Genomic DNA, 21419 nt, shown 5'->3' with positions numbered 1-21419 from the left:
TTACCAAATGCAACTAAATGGAATCGAATTTCGGTTCGATGTCGGATAAGATGATTTATTGACATTGGGGCCCTTGAGTTAGATCATGTTTGGTGTTAACACTTGGCAAAGCCATCTTTAATGAGATGTCAAGACCATTTTGAAAAATCAAATAAGATAGGAATTTTGCTATCAACCATAAGATGGGATGATCATGAAAAAAAATTCATATAGCCTGTGTCACTGGCTTGAAACAAAAAGGTGAAAACATGGCGGTCTGAAGCAAACTGTATATGAAAGGATAAACTATCCCTCTTATTGCAGTATTCAAAGTGTAATTTTCTTCTTATTCAGGTAAGTTTCTACCAATCCTTAGGGCGGTGCTAGGTCTTCATGCCAGGTGCGGTTTCTTCGGGTTCTAAATTTACATTTCTACCCAACATCATCTGGAGGGTAGATCAGGTGCAAGGTGATTGCACACTTTTTGGTGTGCTGCTGCACCATGGGTGATCAGTTGCAGCAGCACACCAAAAGTGTGCAATCACATTGCACCTTAATGTGAATGAAACATGGATGCGATCTGCTTACGCCCCCTCAATCCACGGAAGGTTTTGAAAGTTTATGTTTGGTGAGATTTCTCCAAGGGTCCCATTGGAAAATGATAGTGGCACTTTCTCCTACCGGTTAGCATCATACGACCAATGACCCATTGGTGTAATCATGCTTACATAGGAAGTCAGAAAAACAACACCAACGGGGCTCCAAGTGGTTGGTAGGAACTGTCAGTGCACGTCTCCTTGTAGTGCAATGTTGCAGGTTCAAAACCCAGTGGTAGGTTGAATAATAACTGGTGGCTGTCTGCCTAACCCCAGCTTGTCTTTCAAAAGAAAGTCAGAAAAAGAACATCTACCAAAATAGTTAGCTAGTATAGTGTCAAAGCATTCTAACAACTACTATGGTCCATGGAAGAACCAACACCCTGTAGTCCTTTCCATCTTCCCCTCTCTACAAGTCTTGTCTCTCTCATTGGAGCCCAACTTAAAAAAAAGGGTAGGTGGATTTAAGCAATGACACCAAAATAAGATAGTATTTTATTGGAAAGTTATTGTCTATGTCTAAGGGATAAATGATGAACAACAAACACAATTTCAACTGTTTCTAATCTTTACAATTGAAAAATGAGATGTTAATGCCTTGGCTGCCTCAACTCATTGGGCAGACCTTGGTTTTGGGGTCTGAATCAGCTTACTGGTTGCACTATTTGACCTTAAAGCAAGGGTAATTGGAGCAGGGTTTGGTAGCTTAGGGTTCCAAGTCATGCGATGCCCGCTTAACCAAGTTGGCCAGTACATGCAACAATAAAATGATAATGGATACCCGAACCAAATCCAATCTTGTTTTTAGAAAAATATTTGCCTCCACCCAACTCCGTGAAAATGATATATTGGTCAGTTTCAAAATCCAAAGTAAACAATTAAGCATCTGTCAGGATTCCACCACGTGGCAGATGTATATGGAATACAGTCCACCGTGTGTTGGGACGTTACAAGTTCAAAACCCATGTTGTGTTACTGGTTACGCAGTTACCACAAGAGAGAGAGAGAGAGAGAGAGAGAGAGAGAGAGAGAGAGGCTTGTTCTACTCTTTTTTAATTTCCTAAAAAATAAATAAAAACCAATAAAGGTTTGCCAATAAAAGTGAAGAAAAGGGCCGAGGGAGGAAGTAAAGAGAAGGAAAGAAAAGGAGAGGAGGGGGAGCGACGTTCGAAAAGGAGAAGCAGAGGAGCGATCGGTTTTGGATAACCGGATTTTCTGAGAAATGGCAGCGTCCGTCCCCCTCTCTCCCTCCCACCTCCCCACCCAAAGATCCCACCCCTGCACCCAATTCTCCGGCTTTGGCCGCTCCTCCTCCTCCTCCTCCGCCGCCGCCACCACCAACCACTCTTTCTTCCACCACGTCTCTCGCCACCTCCACGCATCCGCCGGAAAAGGTTGCCGGCCCGTCGTCTCCATGGCCGGAACCGGAAAGGTTCGTGTGGAGTCCTGTCTTCCCCTCATTGAGCTTTTCTGCTTTTCTGGAATGATTGAGTTTCATTGCGCCTGGAAATATGAGTAGTTTTTCATGCAATGCTTAGTAGAATTGATGAAGTTGGTGCTTTTAAATGCGAATTTCGAGATTTAGGCGTTTCATTGGTGTTTTTTAATCATTTTTAATGATGGTCGGATTCCGATTGATTGAATCTTCTGGGGAAGATTTAGTTTTTGAGTGGTAGTCTCGCGATTCAGGTGTTTTTCAATTATTTTGAAAGATGGTAGGATTCAGATTGGTTATGAGGCATTTGTTTCTACTTGGTTTGAATATGGTGCATTAGTAATCCAGCGGAGATCTGGAAGTTGTTTAGTTGAGTGATGGATTTGTTGGTGGGCCTCTGATTTTGGGCCGTCTTCTGTGAGTCGGCTTATCGTTCTTGTCACGTGTTTGCTGCAGCATCAACATGGCAGTGGATGTGTCAGCTGCCTTATTGGGCAAGAAGAACCGAAATTTGTTTGTCGCGACAATGGCGAATTGGACATATCATCCAACAAAAAACCGTTTACACATCATGGGAGTTTGGATGAACATTGACCTTACCTCCTTTTCCCCTTCTTTTTCTTGTTTCTAAATCGAGAGAAAGATAGAGGAGTTGGTACTTGCTGTAGACTTGAGGTTGGATTAGGAAAATTGGTGCTTCATATCAACGTGCTTGAAGGTTACCTAGATAATTTGTTCCTTATGAAAATTATACTTAATAACCTTTCGTGTTCTTTTTTTTTTCTAATTTTAAAATATTTACCTTTTAGTTCCAAAACTATCCTTAATTTTCTCCATATTTTACATGTTTTTTATTTTTTATTTTGAAGTTCTGCTATTTTTAGAATAATGATATCTATTATTTAAGCTAAGCTTATGTTTCACCCACAGGGACATGGTTGTTGTGAGATGGACTATTTTAGAGGTTAGGATGTGATTCAGTTGTTCCTAGATGAAGACATCATGTCATCCACATCTCTAGTGGCATTAGATGTTTGTTGAATTGCCTATGCAACATTGTTCACAATGTGATATCGGCTCCTTATCCCCCAGTTCTCAATATGTGGTCATTTGTAAATTGCTTCTACCTCATAAGCAAGCTTGGAAACTATATTTCATCAATAATGTTCTACTTGTTTGATATAGAGAAATCTCATCACTGTTACTACTGGAGATGATTTTGTTCTTGAGAATATGAGAATGTGGTCTCTTTTCTCTCCCTAACAAAATCGGTTACTGGGGTTGGAGCAGAGTTACCGGAAGCTTCTTAGATAGGTGGGAAGCTCGCTTCCCGGAAACTCGCTTTGGAAGCACGATACTCCTCGCTTCCGAAACTTGATGAGAACCTCAATTCCCCCACACTTCTCGTATGCTTTCCAGACACTTCATTTATTCATCTTAAATGTTCTCTTACTCAACTTTTCATGTTTTTTATGTGTTTTCTCTCACTCTTCTCACTCACTTCCATGTACTTTCTCTAAATTGGTAATCATCAATTTTAGATTTTGTTAAAAATTTAATTTTTACACTAAAAAAATCATGAAATTTAATATTAGTCACTTTTATTTTAGTTTTTATTTGTGTTTCATTATGATTCACATTCAATTATTATATATATTTTTTTATTCCTCGCTTCCCGCTTCCTATACATTTTAAAATGCATCGCTTCTCGCTTCCGCTTCCTGTATCGTTTCCCGCTTCCGAGTCTGGCAACCTTGGGTTGGAGGGGAGGGGGGAAGGTTGATGTGTTGTAGTGTAGAGTGGGGAGGGGCAGGGAGTAAAGAGGTTATAGGGGATGGGAATCTGTCTTTGGTTGTCAGTATGATATGATATTTATTTTGTGACTACTGCAGTTGAATGCATTTAAATGATTAGTTGACCCTTGTTGGCTATTGTATAATAGATTCTTGCATGTCTTTGGTCTGCTTACAAATATTTCCCTGGTTTTGAACCTTGAGTTCTTTTCATTGTCTTTATTTTTCACCTTGGAGAGGATGAGAAACATCTTGTAACTAAAATAAAATCTGTAAAGGACCACTGGTCTTACTTCAGTCCAAATCAAGAATTTGTCAATGTGTTGTATTGTTTATTCTCGAGAGAAAACAAAACTGTTGTTATCAGACTTACTTTATATTGTTTATGCGTGTAATAGATACTTTGAGGCTTAATTGCTTGACTTTGTTGCTTTGCTATTTAACTATCTTTCCTTGTACTACATGCCATATTTCCCACAGTTTTTGCAAATACTGTAACACTGTGAAATACAGCGAGGCAGGTATGCTAGACATGAGATTTCTTTATCAGGGTTATTTTGTAGACTTTTCTTCTCACTCTATTTGTATATGATTGTTACATCTTATTGAGTCTAGTCTTATGCAAGCATTGGACTATTTTTTGTGATCATTGGCTTACTTTGTGATCTTCTGAAATGCATTTTCTTCTTTTGCTAGCACTCATTCTAATCCATTTTCGTGGTGTTCTTTTTGCAGTTTTTCGTTGGGGGAAATTGGAAATGTGTAAGATTTAAGATACTCATGCTTTCTTTTGCAGAAATATTCCTTTTCCTTTTTTTTTCTTCTTTGACTCTGTTACTTGTCTTAGAATCTTGAACTTCATTCGAAATTTAATTCCTTATCATGCTTGTACAACTCTACCAATGAACTATTGATGCCAATTCTGTGAGGTTAAAAATTTTGTTATCTTTCTGTTTTGTATCATTTTCTTAGCACAGAGGCTATTATATATTGAGAAATTTGGCAGCAAGCTTTGATAACTGAACACTCTTATGGACAATTTCTGGTTATTTATGTTCTGACTTTCACAGGTCTTTTTCATTTAGGTGCTATTTTTTATATTCACTTGTAATGATTTTGTTATGTTAGTGTTTCTTTTGTATTTACTTATAATTTCTTACTTTCACTAGGGACGTAATAGTTATGTATGTCTTTTGAGTGTCATGGAAATGATTTTTATTTGTAGTCTCTTGTACATCATTGTCCCATTAATCTTAAACAACAGCTAGTTCTTAGATATCAACATATGGGAAATTATTATATGTGCTATAATGTTTCCATAGTGCTTATGGCACAAGCATGATTTGCACTCTCTGGACCAGTTACTGCCTTACATTAAGAAGTCAATGGATGGACATTTGGAGACATTTCTAGCTCCAAACAATTGAACTAATGTTATAATTTGAAGTTCTAAGGGATGTTGGTCTCCTTTTTGCTAGTCCATTGATTGACTATTTTAGAATTGAGGGCACTTTTGTATAGTTGAATCTATAGCATCCAAGAAATTCTATCATTGCTAAGAAGTAAAACATATAGATAGAGATCTATGTTGGAGTTTGAGACTTTGAGTGTGAGCATGGATATGGTTAGAGCAAACCTTTGGGACAAGAAAAATCGGTGTTCCCTAGGTGGAAAGTCTTGTTGTTGGGTGTGGAAGGGGTAGAACAGGAGTTGTAAGGATAGGAATGAAAAAAATGCAGTGTACCTGCTTTAGATAGAATTCTTTGTTGTGTTCATTTGCCATTTCTTTCTTTTCTCTTGGTTACTATTATTGATCCATTTGTAAATTCTATTGCAGATCACCTAGTGGTTGTATTTTTCATTCTTTTGTGTAACTGGATATCTCTCTCTCTCTCTCTCTCTTCCAGAACGGGACAAAAGATTCCATCAGCAAGCTTGTTTTTGACTTGAACAATGCACAAATCGAGGATGATGTTGGTATGCACTGATTTTATTCTTTTTTTTTTCAATTGCTATCTGAGCAACATTTAATTTAATTTTTTTAATCTGCCTGTGGTGTTACCTTGCGGTTATGTTCAAGTATTGCCACCATGATTTGATTAATTCTTTATTTCTCTTTCATAATAATCATATTGTCAAAGTCTTTTGAATTGAATCCTATCTATCCTTTCTTTCCAATGGCAGATGTCCCCTCTTATTAATGTCCAAGCACTTTTCTGTACTTTATCAGTTATCATGTCGTAATAGAAATGAGTTAGCTACCTGATGAAGTTGAATATCTGTTTTCTTAGAGTGTCTGTCTTCTAATCTCTAATCATTCTGAGACTCCACCAGTTCCTTTCAACCTGTCTCAAGTCTTTTCACGTCAACCCAACAGCAGTGGGCCTTGAATATGTGAAATTGAATCAATTTAGAGTCAACTTAGATGTAGATTGGATCATCTTTTCCTTGTGTATATATTCCCTTTTTTCTTGATGTCATTTGGTATTTCTTATATTCAATTTTCATTTCTTTTAGATTTATTTCAGTGTTATCTGGTTTGGTTAAGTTGTAAATCTTAATTTGATTCATGAGCCGCGAATGCAAATGGTTGGACATATGTGAGCGACTATTAGTACCTCTAATTGTTTGTGCTTTCCACAAAGCGTTTTGTTAAAATAATGTTACTTTAAGATGGGTATAATACACATAAAAATGTAGCATATCTGTATCTGCTGTAATTTGCAAGTTTTCTTGAATTGTTACTGTTCTTGCTGGAAAATGATTGCATGAAGGACTTTTGCATACTAAAATGAACTTCCAAATAAAATGCTACCATACCATGTTTACATTCAGGAAATATTCTTCCCATTCTTACAAATTTCGATTGAGTAAATTATAAAAATCCACCTGATTTATCACATATTTCCATAACTGCTGGCTTTTCTGTTATTACAGTCAGTTACCGATATTGCTGATATTTTGAAAATATCACGATATTAGCATTTTTTTCAAACAACCAAAAAAAATGTGAAAAGACTGTGGTATTGTCATAACATGTATATCGTGATATTATCATGATAATGTCATGGTATTATTGAAAAAATTTATTATTTTATATATTTTAAGTATATATTTTTTATTCTTTGTTTATTTTATATTTTAAAATCTACCTATTATTTCTTATTTTTTTCATTACTTCAGTTTCTTCAACTTTTAAAATTTCTAAGATTTTCCTAAGAAAAATTACTTAAATAAAAAATCATGAGACAAATCCTTCTGAGAACAATACTGGTGACTATGATTGTAGTTAATAATTTGAGCTTTTCACTTTCTCAAGAAAGATGTACCTGGTCATATAAGTCTTCAATTGACCATGACTTAGTAAAATAAAGCTACTAAGAGGCTGATACAGTATATTATTTCATTAATGGAGGAAAAAAGGCAGATCTTATGCACAGGAGAAAAAGGCAGTTGAGCAGAATAAGTTGAACATTGGGCTATTATATGTACATTGGTGTTAAGTCAGGCAGTTTTTTGTAATTTACTCTTATTAATTCCAAAAATCTAAGTGGTGGCTGCTTGATTTTAAAATAACAACACTACTTTATTTATCTCTAGTTATTCTTGCCTTATGACATGCCTATTTTTGATTGGTGACCGTAGTATGTTATCATACTGCAGATGTTGTTGTTGCACCTCCTTTCTTATATGTTGACCAGGTGAAGAATTCATTAACTGATCGGATTGACATTTCTGCACAAAATTCTTGGATTGGTAAAGGTGGTGCTTTCACTGGAGAAATCAGGTTTTTTTTTTATCTGAACGCAAGGACTTGGCAATCTTCTGAACTCTTTCCTTATCATGGATTTTTCCTGTTTTTCTAGCTTATTTTGTGTTTTAAGGTTTATCATAATTTGGCATAGAGTTTCTCATTAGTTATTTCTCCTATTCAGTGTGACCATTGACTTATTCATGTGATGTTTGTGTGTGTGGACTGAGAATACTTGTTAATTTATAAATCTGTCAAAATATAGAGAATGAAATCAAAGCCTTACCAACATGAGGAATGCTTCTAGTTTGCTTTCATGCTTACATTTAACAAAATCAGATAAAGGCAGTTGGCCTGGTCAAAAGCATTTTTCTAACAAAACTTACAAGTTCACTGTATTTTTATCATACGTGGCTCATCATAATCTACCAATACAAAACTTGCAATTCAACTTACATCTGTGGTCCAGATGCCTGCCAAGTGGTCTTGCAGTCATTAACTTAACAACTCAAATAATATTATATCACAAACTACCCATATACTCTCTGATGCTCTTTATCGTCCTTCTCTTTTGCAGTGCTGAGCAGTTGATAGATATTGGCTGCAAGTGGGTTATTTTGGGCCATTCAGAACGGAGGCATATTATAGGCGAAAATGATGAGGTAGTGATTTCAGTAGTTGCCTTCTGGACTTTATTCATTATAATGCTAGTCATGCTATATTATGCTATTGGGCAGCTATTGTACATGCTATATTATGCTATTGGGCAGCTATTGTACTTTTTTTTATGTCTATACTCTATAGTAATTTCTGGATTTCAGTTTATTGGAAGCAAAGCTGTTTATGCCTTGAGCCAGAATCTCAAGGTGATTGCTTGCATTGGTGAACTACTAGAAGAAAGAGAAGCAGGCAAAACGTTTGATGTCTGTTTCAAACAGTTGAAGGCTTTTGCAGGTGCCTTCTTCCACCTCTTCTTTTCGTTTTGCTAAACCATATGATTTTAACTGAATTCTGTTTGTGATTCTGAATGTTGTATCCTCTGAATCTCTGATGCAGATAAAGTGCCCAGCTGGACTGATATAGTAATTGCTTATGAGCCTGTTTGGGCCATTGGCACGGGCAAAGTAGCTTCACCTCAGCAAGCACAAGAGGTCCATGCGGCTGTTCGTGATTGGCTGAAGAAGAACGTGTCAGCTGATGTTGCTTCGAAGACTCGAATTATATATGGAGGTATGTAATATTTAAAGTAAAATTTGAGCTTGCTTGGATTAATGAACTTAAATATGTGACATAATCTAAGATCTAAGCACTAAGCAGATTTAGGCTCTCAACTTAATAGCATGACCATCCTGCTTATGTGAACCAGATTCCTGCTTCTGTTGTGTTTTTTAGGTGCTTGTTCTTCCTATTTAAGATTTTCAATTACCTCACATGTTATTTGCTATTATGGATTAGGCACAGGCCCGGGTATATATATGAAATAAAAACTAATATAAGGGTTTTAATACCTTTAGCGTTGAACTTTAGTTATGAAGAGTCCACCGGCTAGATTGTTGGTCATATAAAAAATGAGACATTTCAGGACCCCATGGGCTACATTGTGGTTGCTATCACCCTTGGAGCTACAACATCATGATAATGTGGGAAAGAGTTGGGAAAATATGTTGAGATTTCATGAGCATGAGAAATAATTGATCAAAATCCTTCAACAGCCAAATATGACTATTATGTGAATGGTTTGGGGTTACTTCTTGTAGATGTCCGAAGAAATTTGTATCTTATGAACCATTAATTTGTCCGAATAACATGTGGATATGTTGAAAGCTCAATAAGAGGTGTTTGATTGGAATGCTTAGAAGCACAATTATACCTTTGGGAACAACAATGCCATGTCCTATGTCACATGGGTGCGGGTGCGGGTGCGGGTGCAGGGATGCGGCATTTTAAAAAAACTTGGGTGCGGGAGGGCGAAAATATAAAAAATTATATATATATATATACAATTTTGAAGTTTTAACAATTAACAACTGTAACACTAATGAAATAAAAAACAATTATCGTGAGTACATTTTAAAAAACAAAAATTATATATATGCTAAAATTCATCATTATAAGACTGCATTAACCAAGTTTAATCGAGTTTCAAAGCTTCATTAAGCTCTACTGGTTTGAGCCGAGTTTAATAGTTTAATCAAACCCTGCTAGATGCATATATGGTTTTAATTTTTTGCTATTGAATCAGACAAATATCAGGATTTGATGGATATCTGATTTAAAAGAACCAAATAAGGTACGAACACCAGTTGCGAGACCCCATTTCCCCCTGGCCAGGACATATATGCTTGGTTTTCCATCCGACTCTTTTAGTTATTATCTCCTAGTTATGTAACTGAGCTACTTTTGAATGGTAACCAAGCTGGTCATCCCTGAAGAAAGGCTGTATTGTCCATGATCGTTACATCCTGCCCCAAAATCTGGCAGCTCATTCAACAACAACAACAATTACACCTTCATCCCAAAACAATTGGGGTCGGCGATATGAACCAAAAAAGAAAATCATTCTGGGAGCTCATTGACTTTAGATATTTTGTATTAATTTTTCTAGTACGTAACCTCCAGCCCAGTGCATATCTCAGAAGGAAATCAAAATCTGATTTAATATTTGCAGGTAGGTACAGTGGACTGCAATCTGTACGGGGCCTACGGGCCAACATGGGCATCATTACCCTTTCGCCTTCCTGAACCTTCTATTTTAACAGAATGATTATTCTCTCTTCAATTTTCAGGGTACAATATGGTTGTTCTTTGAGACTATCCAGATTTCCATGAAAAGTTAAGCTCTCATCAACTACGAGAGGTGTCAGATCTTCAATAAAAGGTGAGAATGATGAAGAAAGCCACCGAGTGCAGTATCAATGCATTGCCTTATTCACTCCCCATCAAAATTGCGGTGAGGACCAACATCCTGTCCAAGAGATGGAGGTATCTCCTGACTGCAATCCCCTCTGCAGAATTCGATGAGGATCATTTCCCTTCGACCACGAAGCAACTCAAGAGACAGAAGAAGCTCAGCGAGTCACACTTGCATCTAGAAGGAATCGATCTCTTCACCGCTGTCAATCGATTCTTGTTGAACCAGACACCTTCGCAGGTTTAGCCTGTGCTTGACCCAGAGAAACGATTCAGAGAAGAGACTCCTTGGTAGTTGGCTATAGCATGTGGTTGCCGTAAAGAAAGTTGAAGAGTTGTGTCTCGAAACTCGCCACGTTGACAAACCAGTTCCTAAGTTTTCTGGTTGTCATGCCCATTTCAGCGGGCCTCTTTTCTTTTCAAATCCAAAAGTTGGATATAAATGACCCTGGGTGCATTGACCGCACCCAGGGTTGGGTTGACCGCACCGGGTGCCGCACCCGCATCGCGTCGCGTCGACGCAGGTGCGACACCTGGTTGGCCGAATCTATGTGACATACTCATGTCCCACTTGATGCCAATTGTTGTCCAACTTTCTATGGAATCCATTTTACAAAATGAAAGTTCGGTTAAAACAAAGTCAGGCCTCTTGTATGAAAGCAAAATGGTGTTGCTAATTTAAGAGGATCATTGGCTACTTTTTCAGTTACTGTCAAGTGAATGATTGTAGAGTTAGATGTCCTATGATAAAACGTATATCTCAGATCAGTTCCTGATTGCACGATCATCAACACTTGGAAAAAATGATCATAGTTGGGATCTGCTTTTAAGTCAAAACATGGACAACTGTGCTAGTGTCCTTATCCTTTCTCTGGAGTAAAAGTAATGAACTCTTCTGGAAAAGCTTAAAATTCCTACAATGGCCAAGCCACATGCAAATAGTTTGCTCTTGGCTTAATAAGACTGTTAAAATATGTGTACTCGTACACATATATGTATATATATATACATATATGTGTGCAATACCCGATAGGGGTATTTCTATCTTTTTGCATTTGCTATATAGTTGTTTTTAGAAAACAACTATTTATTTTTTAGAATTAGTTTATATTTTATATTTTTTATTTCACGCAAGTGGGGGCCCCACATAGATTCGTTGGGGCCTCCAACGATCACAAATGTGACCGTTGGGGGCTCCCAACGTCTCTATGGGGAGCCCCTTTTGGCCTCTCCTTTTCCTCTCTTCTTTGTGCATAAATAGGGGCTTTCCCCTTTGTATTTATCACTTCCTGGAGGAGCTTTTGCTCCATTGTAATTGGTGTTACACCCTTCTTCTCTTCAATAATATTAACTTATGCCTTATAGGCATTTTTGCCCCTTTCGTGGGTTTATGTGTTAGCACATTATGTGCTTGTGTTTTCCCCTTTGGTGGGTATATCCGCACTTAATGTGCATGTGTATTGGTTCATTATTGAACCTAATGTATTCAAAGCCGTTTTCTTACATGGTATCAGAGCCAGGTTGGGATCGAGTTGCTCTTTGTTGCATCAGGAAGCGTGCTATTCAAGAAATTTTAAAGAAAAATGGTGAAGTCCTCATTTCTCTCTTTTGTTTCTTAAAATTATTCGGTATGCATTATATTTCTTTAAGTATTGTGCATTATGAAGAATTAGATATGTTTTGCATATGTGTTCTCTTTGTCATTATGAGTTTGGGTTCTTAACATTTCATTGAACTTTTTTCGTATATTATTCTTTTTCGTATGTCTTTTCTTGAAAGTCTTTTATTGGTAAATTCTAAAATCGGTGAACTTGTTTTTCGAATAATTAAATATGTGATTGCTCAAAACATGGTCTAATGGGTCGATAAAAAATTATGACCATTGGAATTTTTGAATTTATACCTAATTTTGGTTGTAAGAATACCGTTTATATGAAAAATAAGTCTTTTAAGAAAGTTATGTTAAAAGTAAAATGTTTGTGAGATATGTAGCATTGCTCACATACTCTCATCATAATTGTTGGTTCATATTAAAGGTATCTTTTTATCCACTAAAATGTCCTATATGAGGCTTTTCATAATATCGTGTGATTGACATATATTAACTCTGAAAAATTCCTTATTAATTTTTTATTTTCCTACCTAATGAGTTCTTTTCATATGAGCAATATTTGATTAAGAAGGCATTTTATAATACTGGTTGAATTAAGTTTTAAAAATGATCTCATGAAATATGGTTATTTTCTTTACATTCTTCAATTCAATTTCAAGAATGCGTTTTATTATAAAATTTATGGTCTTCATTAATGTTTGTTGCATACTTATTACATTAGGAGTTGGTTATAATCTATTAAGTCATATGTTTTTAATGAAGTTTTTCCTCTTCCTTTCGTATGTACCCTCTTTTGGGGATTTGTTTTTTTGTTGGATCTCTCTTTGAGAGGCCTTTTGATCCTTGTGAATCTTCTTATGAGTATATACTCTTTGAGAAGATTTCATGATTGTTATAAGCTTCTTTTTAAATGACAATATTGGTTTTTATGAGATTTTTTAAATATTACCATCTTTATGAATGCTTGGGAGCTCTCTCTCTTTTTTCAATAAGAGTTGTTTATATTGTCTTCTTTAGGGCTTGTGTTTGTTTTGTCCCTTAGTGAACTTGTGAGATTGTTTCTTTTATCGATGTAAGTGCTTCCGCAATATCTTGTTATATGTTGTCCTAAATTTGTTATTTGCTCATTTTAAGATTATTGTTATTCGACATCTTGTATTGCGTAAAAATGCATCTATTGTCATTTGATGTGCATATAATTGTACTTTATATCTATCATAGTTAAAGGCTTGATTTGATTCTTGGATTATTCTAAATCGGTTCTTGCACATGACGTTGCTTAATATTCTATGTTGTGTTTGTGGCATAAATAAGCCTTTTGATATAAATGACTTTTTTTTTAAAGATTTGATCATGATTAAGCATAATTCGTGTTTATGCAAAATTATTGTTGTGATTGATTATATTGGACCTTTGATTTGATTTTTTCAAATCGGCCCGCTTTGTAAAATCACGTATTTGGAAAATGATTTCCTTATGTGTTCTTTGCCTTTTTATGGCATATATTTTTTATATGATGCATCAATCTTTTTTTGGCCTTGTCATTATTATATTAAGAGATGTTTGTTGAGGTGAGTTATGGGCACCTAGTGTTATGTCTTTTTAGGTTGTCAACTTGTAGTTTGACCCTAAAATGACTTGTTATGTGATCTCTAATTATGGATGTGTCACTCATTTTTGGCCATTATTTTTATGGATGCTCTTTATTATGTGAACTTGTGATAGATATATGATTGTTGGAACCTTAAATGTTTTAAGGTATATTAAAATCAATGTTTTATTTGTTATATATTTGTCATTATAAGTCTTATTGCCTCAAAAGTCTTCTCCTTTTATAACTCTTATCTAAGTGTCATCATATGTAGACAAGAATTTTATTACACCTTTGTGTGTTGGTAGCCCTTTGTTGACTTTGTTCTTTTGGTCTAGTAGCTGAACACACTTGTCTTGAGTGTTATTATATGTAGACAAGGTACGTTGATTTATACCATGGTGTGTAATTTTAGTCCATGTTGGCATTTGTGTCCTTGTTCTAGTCGCTTATATGTATGCCCATGGTTAGCTTCTTTCACTCATTTCAAGTGTCATTTTATGTAGACAAGAGATGTATTGTATTTTAGCCTATTGTTCGCTTGATACTCTTGTTCTAGTAGCTGAACATACTTGATCTTGAGTGTATTTTTACGTAGACAAAAGATGCTTTTGGTCTATGTTGGCGTGCATTCTCTTGTTCTTGTCGTTGATGCACTCATTTAAAGTATTATTACATGTAGACAAGAGGTTCTTTTACACACCTTTGTGTGTGTCTTTGGCCTTTAATGACATTATATTTATGTTCTTGATCTAGTAGCTTATACACTTGATTTGTAGGTTTTGGAGGACTAATGAGGTAGTTGCTTGTAGTGGATGAACTATTGTTGAAATTTGTGAAATTTCATTCATATTTTGTCCTTTAAAGATACAAGTGAATAATATCATTAATATGTATATTTTAAAATCAAATTGATTTTTTGGCATTTAATCTACATACTAAGTGCTTATGGTTTTGACCACCTTTGTATTTGATATACAAAATGAGTTTTTGGAATTGCAATCATTTGAGTAAGATGTTCTTAAATATGTAAGGTTCTCTACTCAAATAACATTCATTCTTGAATCTTGGGTGGATGTTTTAATATACTTAGTCAAATCATGCTTCTTATATATGACATTTGTTTGACATAGATCTTCTCCCTAAAGATGTGAAAAACTCTATTGTTGATCTATGCGTGTTAAATATGCTTTTATAAAGCCCCTCTTATTGAAGTTCATATTCGTCATGCCTTTGGACATTTGTATCCGTGTTCTTTTGTGCCCACACTTCTTCCTTTCAAGTATTGATAAATTCCTTTGAGTACTTATTGGGCCTTTGTGCAAAACGATTTGTGGAAGTTGGTGCACTTCATGTGCATTGTCTCTTTGAAGACATTATACATTGTTTTTCTTGAAGATTTTTTCACATAGTATTGAAATGATTAAGTAGTTTATTTTTTTTAATTATCCTATTATGATCTTTCATTTAGATATCCTTTTTTTTTTGTTTTAAATGTCTCTTAATAGACATATTTCATCTTAGTAAATCATGATTTACCGTCATCCTTAAGGAATGCTGCCTCTTATCTAATGATTTGAAAAGTTGTTACTATCTTGTTTAAAACCACTCTTGCTTGTCAATATATTATTGTTGCAATTCTTGGGTTAGAATATTTTATTTTTCTTGTATACTTTGAGTCTTCTCTTGGTTTGTTTTTTTCTCTACAGGATCGCTAAGATGTGGTACCTTAGATACATCATGGATTCGATCAATGGAGATGTCATGAAGATGGAGTTGTCCCTTGAAGACTTTTGAAGAATTGGACTTCTTTTTAAGACTTTTGTTTTTCCAAACTTTCATTTTTTTTTTCCCCCAAAGTTTGAGGGGGGGTGTTAAAATATGTGTACTCGTATATATATATATATATATATATATATATATATGTGCAATACCCGATAGGGGTATTTCTATCTTTTTGCATTTGCTATATAGTTGTTTTTAGAAAACAACTATTTATTTTTTAGAATTAGTGTATATTTTATATTTTTTTTGTTTTTATTTCACGCAAGTGGGGGCCCCACATAGATTGGTTGGGGCCTCCAACGGTCACAAATGTGCCCCCCAACGTCTCTATGGGGAGCCCCTTTTGGCCTCTCCTTTTCCTCTCTTCTTTGTGCATAAATAGGGGTTTTCCCCTTTGTATTTATCACTTCCTGGAGGAGCTTTTGCTCCATTGTAATGGGTGTTACACCCTTCTTCTCTTCAATAGTATTAACTTATGCCTTATAGGCATTTTTGCCCCTTTCGTGGGTTTATGTGTTAGCACATTATGTGCTTGTGTTTTCCCCTTTGGTGGGTATATCCCCACTTCATGTGCATGTGTATTGGTTCATTATTGAACCTAATGTATTCAAAGTCGTTTCCTTACAAAGACCTCAGTTTGAACTCGTTCATTTATTGAATGAGTCAATCTGTAACCTAGTTTAGGTCTCATTCAACCAAGTTTGAGCTTACATTGGCTCGGATCAACTGGTCCTATTTAGGCTCATCAAAATAACAGTGAAGTCATAGATTGAAATCCCATTTCTCCTTTTCCATCTTCACTGTTAATGAGACCGAACAAAGCTCAAACATGGTTGTTCAAGCTTGGCTTCAACTGCAGCCGAATACAGCCAAGCTTGAAACATTAAACAGCGGATGCTTGGGTCCGCATACACATCCATTCAGGTCTGAAACATCCTAGTGTTGACCCACCAAAGTAGATTGGATTCACCAAGTCCATCAAATTTTGTTTATCTTCTAGCAAGTTGTTCATGAAGGATTGGACAACCAATATTTTCTGATGCATGGATCTGTCCATATCCTAGTCTGTTGAAAACAATAGATTTATTTAGAGAATCAGAAATAACAACAACTGGTTGCATCTCAAATTGCATTATTGGTAGGATGCAACATTAAGTGTCACAGAAAATTGTTGGTAGTTAGTATTCTGTAGATTAATGGCATGGCTTCCTGTAGAGTCATCTAATCCTTTTCATGTTTGGTTGCACCTAATTGTGATTATGATATTAGGTTTGGTTATATTTGAGCCTCAAACTGTTGTATAGAAAATCTCCAATACATATTGATTCATATGTTGCACGTGCTTGTTGCATGCTTTAGTGGTGCCTGATATTATATCTGGCCCTGCTGTGCTGTTAATATTTGTGTTGAACTCATCCTTGCAGGCTCTGTAAATGGTAGCAACTGTGCCGAGCTTGCAAAACAGGAAGATATTGATGGTTTCCTTGTTGGTGGTGCTTCCTTGAAGGTAAACCACACATGATCATTGAGCACACTGTGTGTGTGTGTGTTCACGCGCCTGCCACACATGCACATGTCCATGATGATCTACTCCATTTTCTATCCATACCATTTCTTTAAATGGTGAATCTTCTCCTTTTTGAGTAATAAAAATAGTTTTTTTTTCTGTTTCACCAAAATGGCAACTCCATTTGGAATTTGAAAGTCTTTTAATTTATTCAGATGAGTGTGAAGTCTAATAAATCGTGTTGTCTATTCTGCATGCATATGATGAAGCCACCTAGCTTTCATTTGTGGTACCCAGATGCAGGTGAGAGAGATTTACTAGAGTGGAAATGGTTCAATTTGAGATTTTTCAGAACTGGATATGGCATACATGTGCGTATATGTATGCATGTGTGTGTTCAAAATCATAGCTTTTGCCTGCAAGAGAATTGCCCTTATTACCAAAAGGACCATTATAAAATAATAAAAGTAACAGATGTGGTTGTAGACTTGCAAACATTTCACATTCCAGAAAAGCCAGCAGACTTGGGTTGTGATTATGTTTCTAGTCATGTTACTAACCAGCATCTTTGAGATCTGATAGGTATAATACATACTCTAACAAAAAGAGAAACATAATTTCACTTTTGAATTGAGAAAAAAATAATGAGGCTCTTCTTGGTTATGTTTCCTAATACTAAGGTGATGGATGAGTGAACAATCCATATCAATATGGATTAAGTAAAAATAAAATTTTATGGTATGTTAACCTGCCAGTTATGTTTATCTTTGATCTTCATGTCTATTCTGTTTAATTTGTGTTTTACTTGGAATAATAGCTTCCATATTTAGTTTTCATAGGTAGCTAGGGTTCTCAACAGATTGCAACTTATCCTGTAACCAAAGTCCACTGAGTTGCCTGATTATATTTCAGTGACTGCCCTCTGTCATTCTTCTCCAGTCTGTCTTAATTCTTACTTTTTGAATCCTAAAGGAATTTCTGTGCATTCTTTATTTATTGGGCATTTGAAAGAGATCTAATTATCATATATATTATTTCATGTTCGGCAATTATAAGTGGGAAAGGTGAGCTAAGATGATTTTCCTGCATTTTATGTCCATTCCAGCTTCTTTTCCAATCCATGCAACTCATTTTGCTTCATGAGCACCAACCCTTGTAGTTAATTCCTAGATTTCCAAGATATGTTTCTAGATTGCCTACTCATGTAAAAAGTAACACTATAGTTAATCCCTCATTTTCCAAATAATTTTCAAATATTTCTATGTACATTTTAGTGTAAAATTTGATTGTTGGTCATGCACTTGAAAGGTCTTTACTAGAAGACGATAATAATAATCCAAGTTACCATGTACAAGATAAAGACTTTTTTTCCCCCTTTTCTTCTTCTGTATGTGTTAATTATTCATGAATATCGTCTTTTATATTCTCCACTCCTTTAGGAAAAAGTTAATCATGAAAGCATGGCATCCTGCGCAACACTGATGGCTAGAATTGAGCCCTAGGTTCACTCTGTAAAGTCTTTAGGTGCTGAACCCCAGAAAGGCAAATCTTTGCAGTGCATTATGTCTGGAAGACTTGAAGCCACCATTGGTTTCTCTCTCTCTCTCTCAACCTGTAATTGTGTTTCCTTCCTCGGATGCTTGTTGATTTGTCCTGTGTTGCATCAAGCAAACACGAAGTATCTCTTGCAAGCTAGGGAGTCTCTATATGTTCAAAGATTAACCTCCTAATGATTTATCTGAAGCATCTGAATTCTGTTTCTTTTCCTTTTTTCTTGGACACATTCTTAAACAAATTTGAATATGATCACAGTGATGGTCTGCCTAATCACATATTTCTATCTAAAAGGGAAAAATATTTTTACTGCATGAGTAGCTGTGGGATAGCGAAGAAACAAACCAAGTGTCGGATTCCATCAGGCATCAACTGTTGCTATCATTTGTACAGAATTGAGGGGTATTTTGAAATTAACAAAATGATAGGTAATTTTAGAGGAACTTTCCATGCATTGCACTTGTTATTAGTCAACTGTCATGACTTTTTCCCGATGTCTTGACTTGTTTTTCCAAACCTACAGCCGGGTCAAGAAATGATTACTCTACTACATATTGAGCTTTGCCAGTTTCATTGATCCTTGAGTACCAGGAAATTGCTGTCTTTTCCATATCATCAGTTTTAATCTTAGACTGCACTCTTGCTCCTTAATGTGTTAATGACCAGAACTAGTTTGTGTTACAGGGTCCAGAATTTGCCACCATTATCAATTCTGTGACTTCGAAGAAGGTAGCTGCTTAAGATGATCCCATGCTCAGTGGAAGACTAGAAGGCAAGCTATTGAAATTCAGGAGTTTTTTTTTTTCTCTCTTGTTTCTCTCAGTTGGAAGGGGCGCAAAACAATGTTTCTATGTGTTGTTTTTTAATAATTTAAAATTAGGAATTAAGAGTTGATTCTGATCTTTTCAATCCCTTGTAACTCGTGTATGTGTATTTCTTGTCGAATAACATCCGCAATTTTGCCATGTCTAGTTAATTCTTGAAATTGTGCTGTTATGAGAGTAAAATCATCCACAGTTCCCATGTAGGGAAATAGTATGAAAACAAAAGAACATAAGTTGAAGGGCGACCGCGGCATTCCCTTCTCTTTTTTGGTGCATACTTGCCTTTGTCCGTTTTTGTAAGATTTTCTGCATTGGTAGTCACTCTTTTATGACCATGGAGACATGAAACTGACTTGGTTTCTTTTGAACTATTGTCGTAGAAGTTGCAGTTTTTTATTTCTAACCTCTTTGGAAATTTAAAAAGAAATAACTTGGCTTTTTGGCCATAATAGAAACACCTACATCCTTGGTTACGGAAGCAGATCAGGTCATGCTGAACATGAGCGTTTTTGCTCATGCCAACATCGTGGCCATCCGATTTGCATTTTAAAAAGCTCAAAAGTCAACAAAACCACGTGGCATTCATCCAAAATGCAAACAGACGGCCACGATGTCGGCATGAGCAAAAATAACCTGATCTGCTTCTCTTGGTTACCTAAAAAGATCCATGCGTTTTTCTTGTTGGAAAATTTCCTGATTCAGACCCACCAACTTTTTTAACTAACGTCGAATAGACAAGGTTGTGAAGTCCCAACCAACATCTTCACCGATCAGCTACCACAAACTAAAACTTTTCAAGCATAGACCACAAAAGTTTTTGTTTAAATTACTGTCTGCATGTGATGGTGTTACATTCAAGTCCTAGTTACCCTAGAACTTGATAAAAGTGAGATTGTAATAAGATAAACTTAACATGAATAAATCAATGTACAAAGTTTGATAGAACACAAATGCATCGTTGAGCCATTTAAAATAATAATAATAATATATCAGCTAGATGGAACTAGGGCTGGTAAACGATGCCAATGAACCGAACAGACGTGTTCAAACTTGGTTCATTTCTTGTGTCGAGCTGAGCCGAACTTGAGCTCATGAAAAACCCGAGCTAAACAAACCGAGCACAATCAAGCTCATTTACAATATATATATATATATATATATATATATATATATATATATATATATATATATATAGACGTGTTCAAACTTGGTTCATTTCTTGTGTCGAGCTGAGCCGAACTTGAGCTCATGAAAAACCCGAGCTAAACAAACCGAGCACAATCAAGCTCATTTACAATATATATATATTTACAATATATATATATATATATATATATATATATATATATATATATATATATATATATTTAAAAGATGGAAACAACAAAATTTGGACCCTAAACCTATTAAGCCAAGCTCAAACTAACTCATTTACAAAATAAATAATTGTTTCAAACGTGTAAGCATTAGGATTTGGTCTCTAAACTTGTTGTTTTCAGTCCAAACACTTAAAAGACCTTCATTTCATAATATAAAATATATGTAAAATATATTTATTATTAATAAGCGAGCCTATGCAAGCCGAACTGAGACAAACATTGGTTGTTCTGCTCGAGCTTGTGGAGCCTATTTCACGAGTTCGAACGAGCTGAACATGTGCCAAGCCACAGGTGGCTCATCTTGTTTCCCGCACTAGATGGAACAAACAGCCATTGGTTGTTCAGTCTCCAGCATGCCAGGTGATCACAAAGACAGCCATGATGATGAATGGTTTTACCTGCCTCTCTCTCTATAGTAAATTGACCATACTGAACACATCTATGGGGTTAGAATCACGAAAAAAAGCACCGGAATAGCCGAAATGCCCATTTAGCATGTTTGCATCACAATCTATAGATAGATAGTGATGCAAACATGCTAAATGGGCATTTTGGCTTACCTGTTTGATGACGCATGTTACTCTCTCTGTATATATAGTAACTTGTATCATCGAAAACTTCTGATATTATAAAATCTGACAATTTTTTTTGCGCTGAACACTTTTTAGCGCGGTCTTGACTGCAGCTAAAGACCTGTCTTTAG

General features: G+C 35.7%; 1 protein-coding gene across 1 annotated transcript; it reads left to right on the top strand.

Annotated features, from left to right (window-relative positions):
• Positions 1 to 1690: 1690 nt before the first annotated feature.
• LOC149832749 (triosephosphate isomerase, chloroplastic-like) lies at positions 1691 to 19484 on the top strand. Its single transcript, XM_090014688.1, has 9 exons — positions 1691 to 2007; positions 4539 to 4565; positions 5711 to 5780; positions 7467 to 7590; positions 8132 to 8216; positions 8376 to 8508; positions 8611 to 8784; positions 16877 to 16959; positions 19198 to 19484. The coding sequence occupies exons 1-9, from the start codon at positions 1798 to 1800 to the stop codon at positions 19252 to 19254; spliced, it is 963 nt and encodes a 320-aa protein (XP_089870814.1). The 5' UTR covers positions 1691 to 1797; the 3' UTR covers positions 19255 to 19484.
• The last annotated feature ends 1935 nt before the right edge of the window (positions 19485 to 21419 follow it).

This window comes from Nuphar pumila, chromosome 7, assembly GCF_984573655.1.
Source record: "Nuphar pumila chromosome 7, dmNupPumi1.hap1.1, whole genome shotgun sequence".
Taxonomy (NCBI): domain Eukaryota; kingdom Viridiplantae; phylum Streptophyta; class Magnoliopsida; order Nymphaeales; family Nymphaeaceae; genus Nuphar; species Nuphar pumila.
The sequence above is the reverse complement of the archived record's forward strand: the minus strand, read 5'-3'. Positions and strand labels throughout refer to the sequence as shown.

Excerpts from the sequence above, each read along its gene's own strand:
- LOC149832749 (XM_090014688.1), top strand. The coding sequence starts at position 1,798 with ATGGCAGCGTCCGTCCCCCTCTCTCCCTCCCACCTCCCCACCCAAAGA. Across the intron at positions 7,591-8,131 it reads GCTTTCACTGGAGAAATCAG|TGCTGAGCAGTTGATAGATA; the intron begins GTTTTTTTTTTA and ends TCTCTTTTGCAG. Across the intron at positions 8,509-8,610 it reads ACAGTTGAAGGCTTTTGCAG|ATAAAGTGCCCAGCTGGACT; the intron begins GTGCCTTCTTCC and ends TCTCTGATGCAG.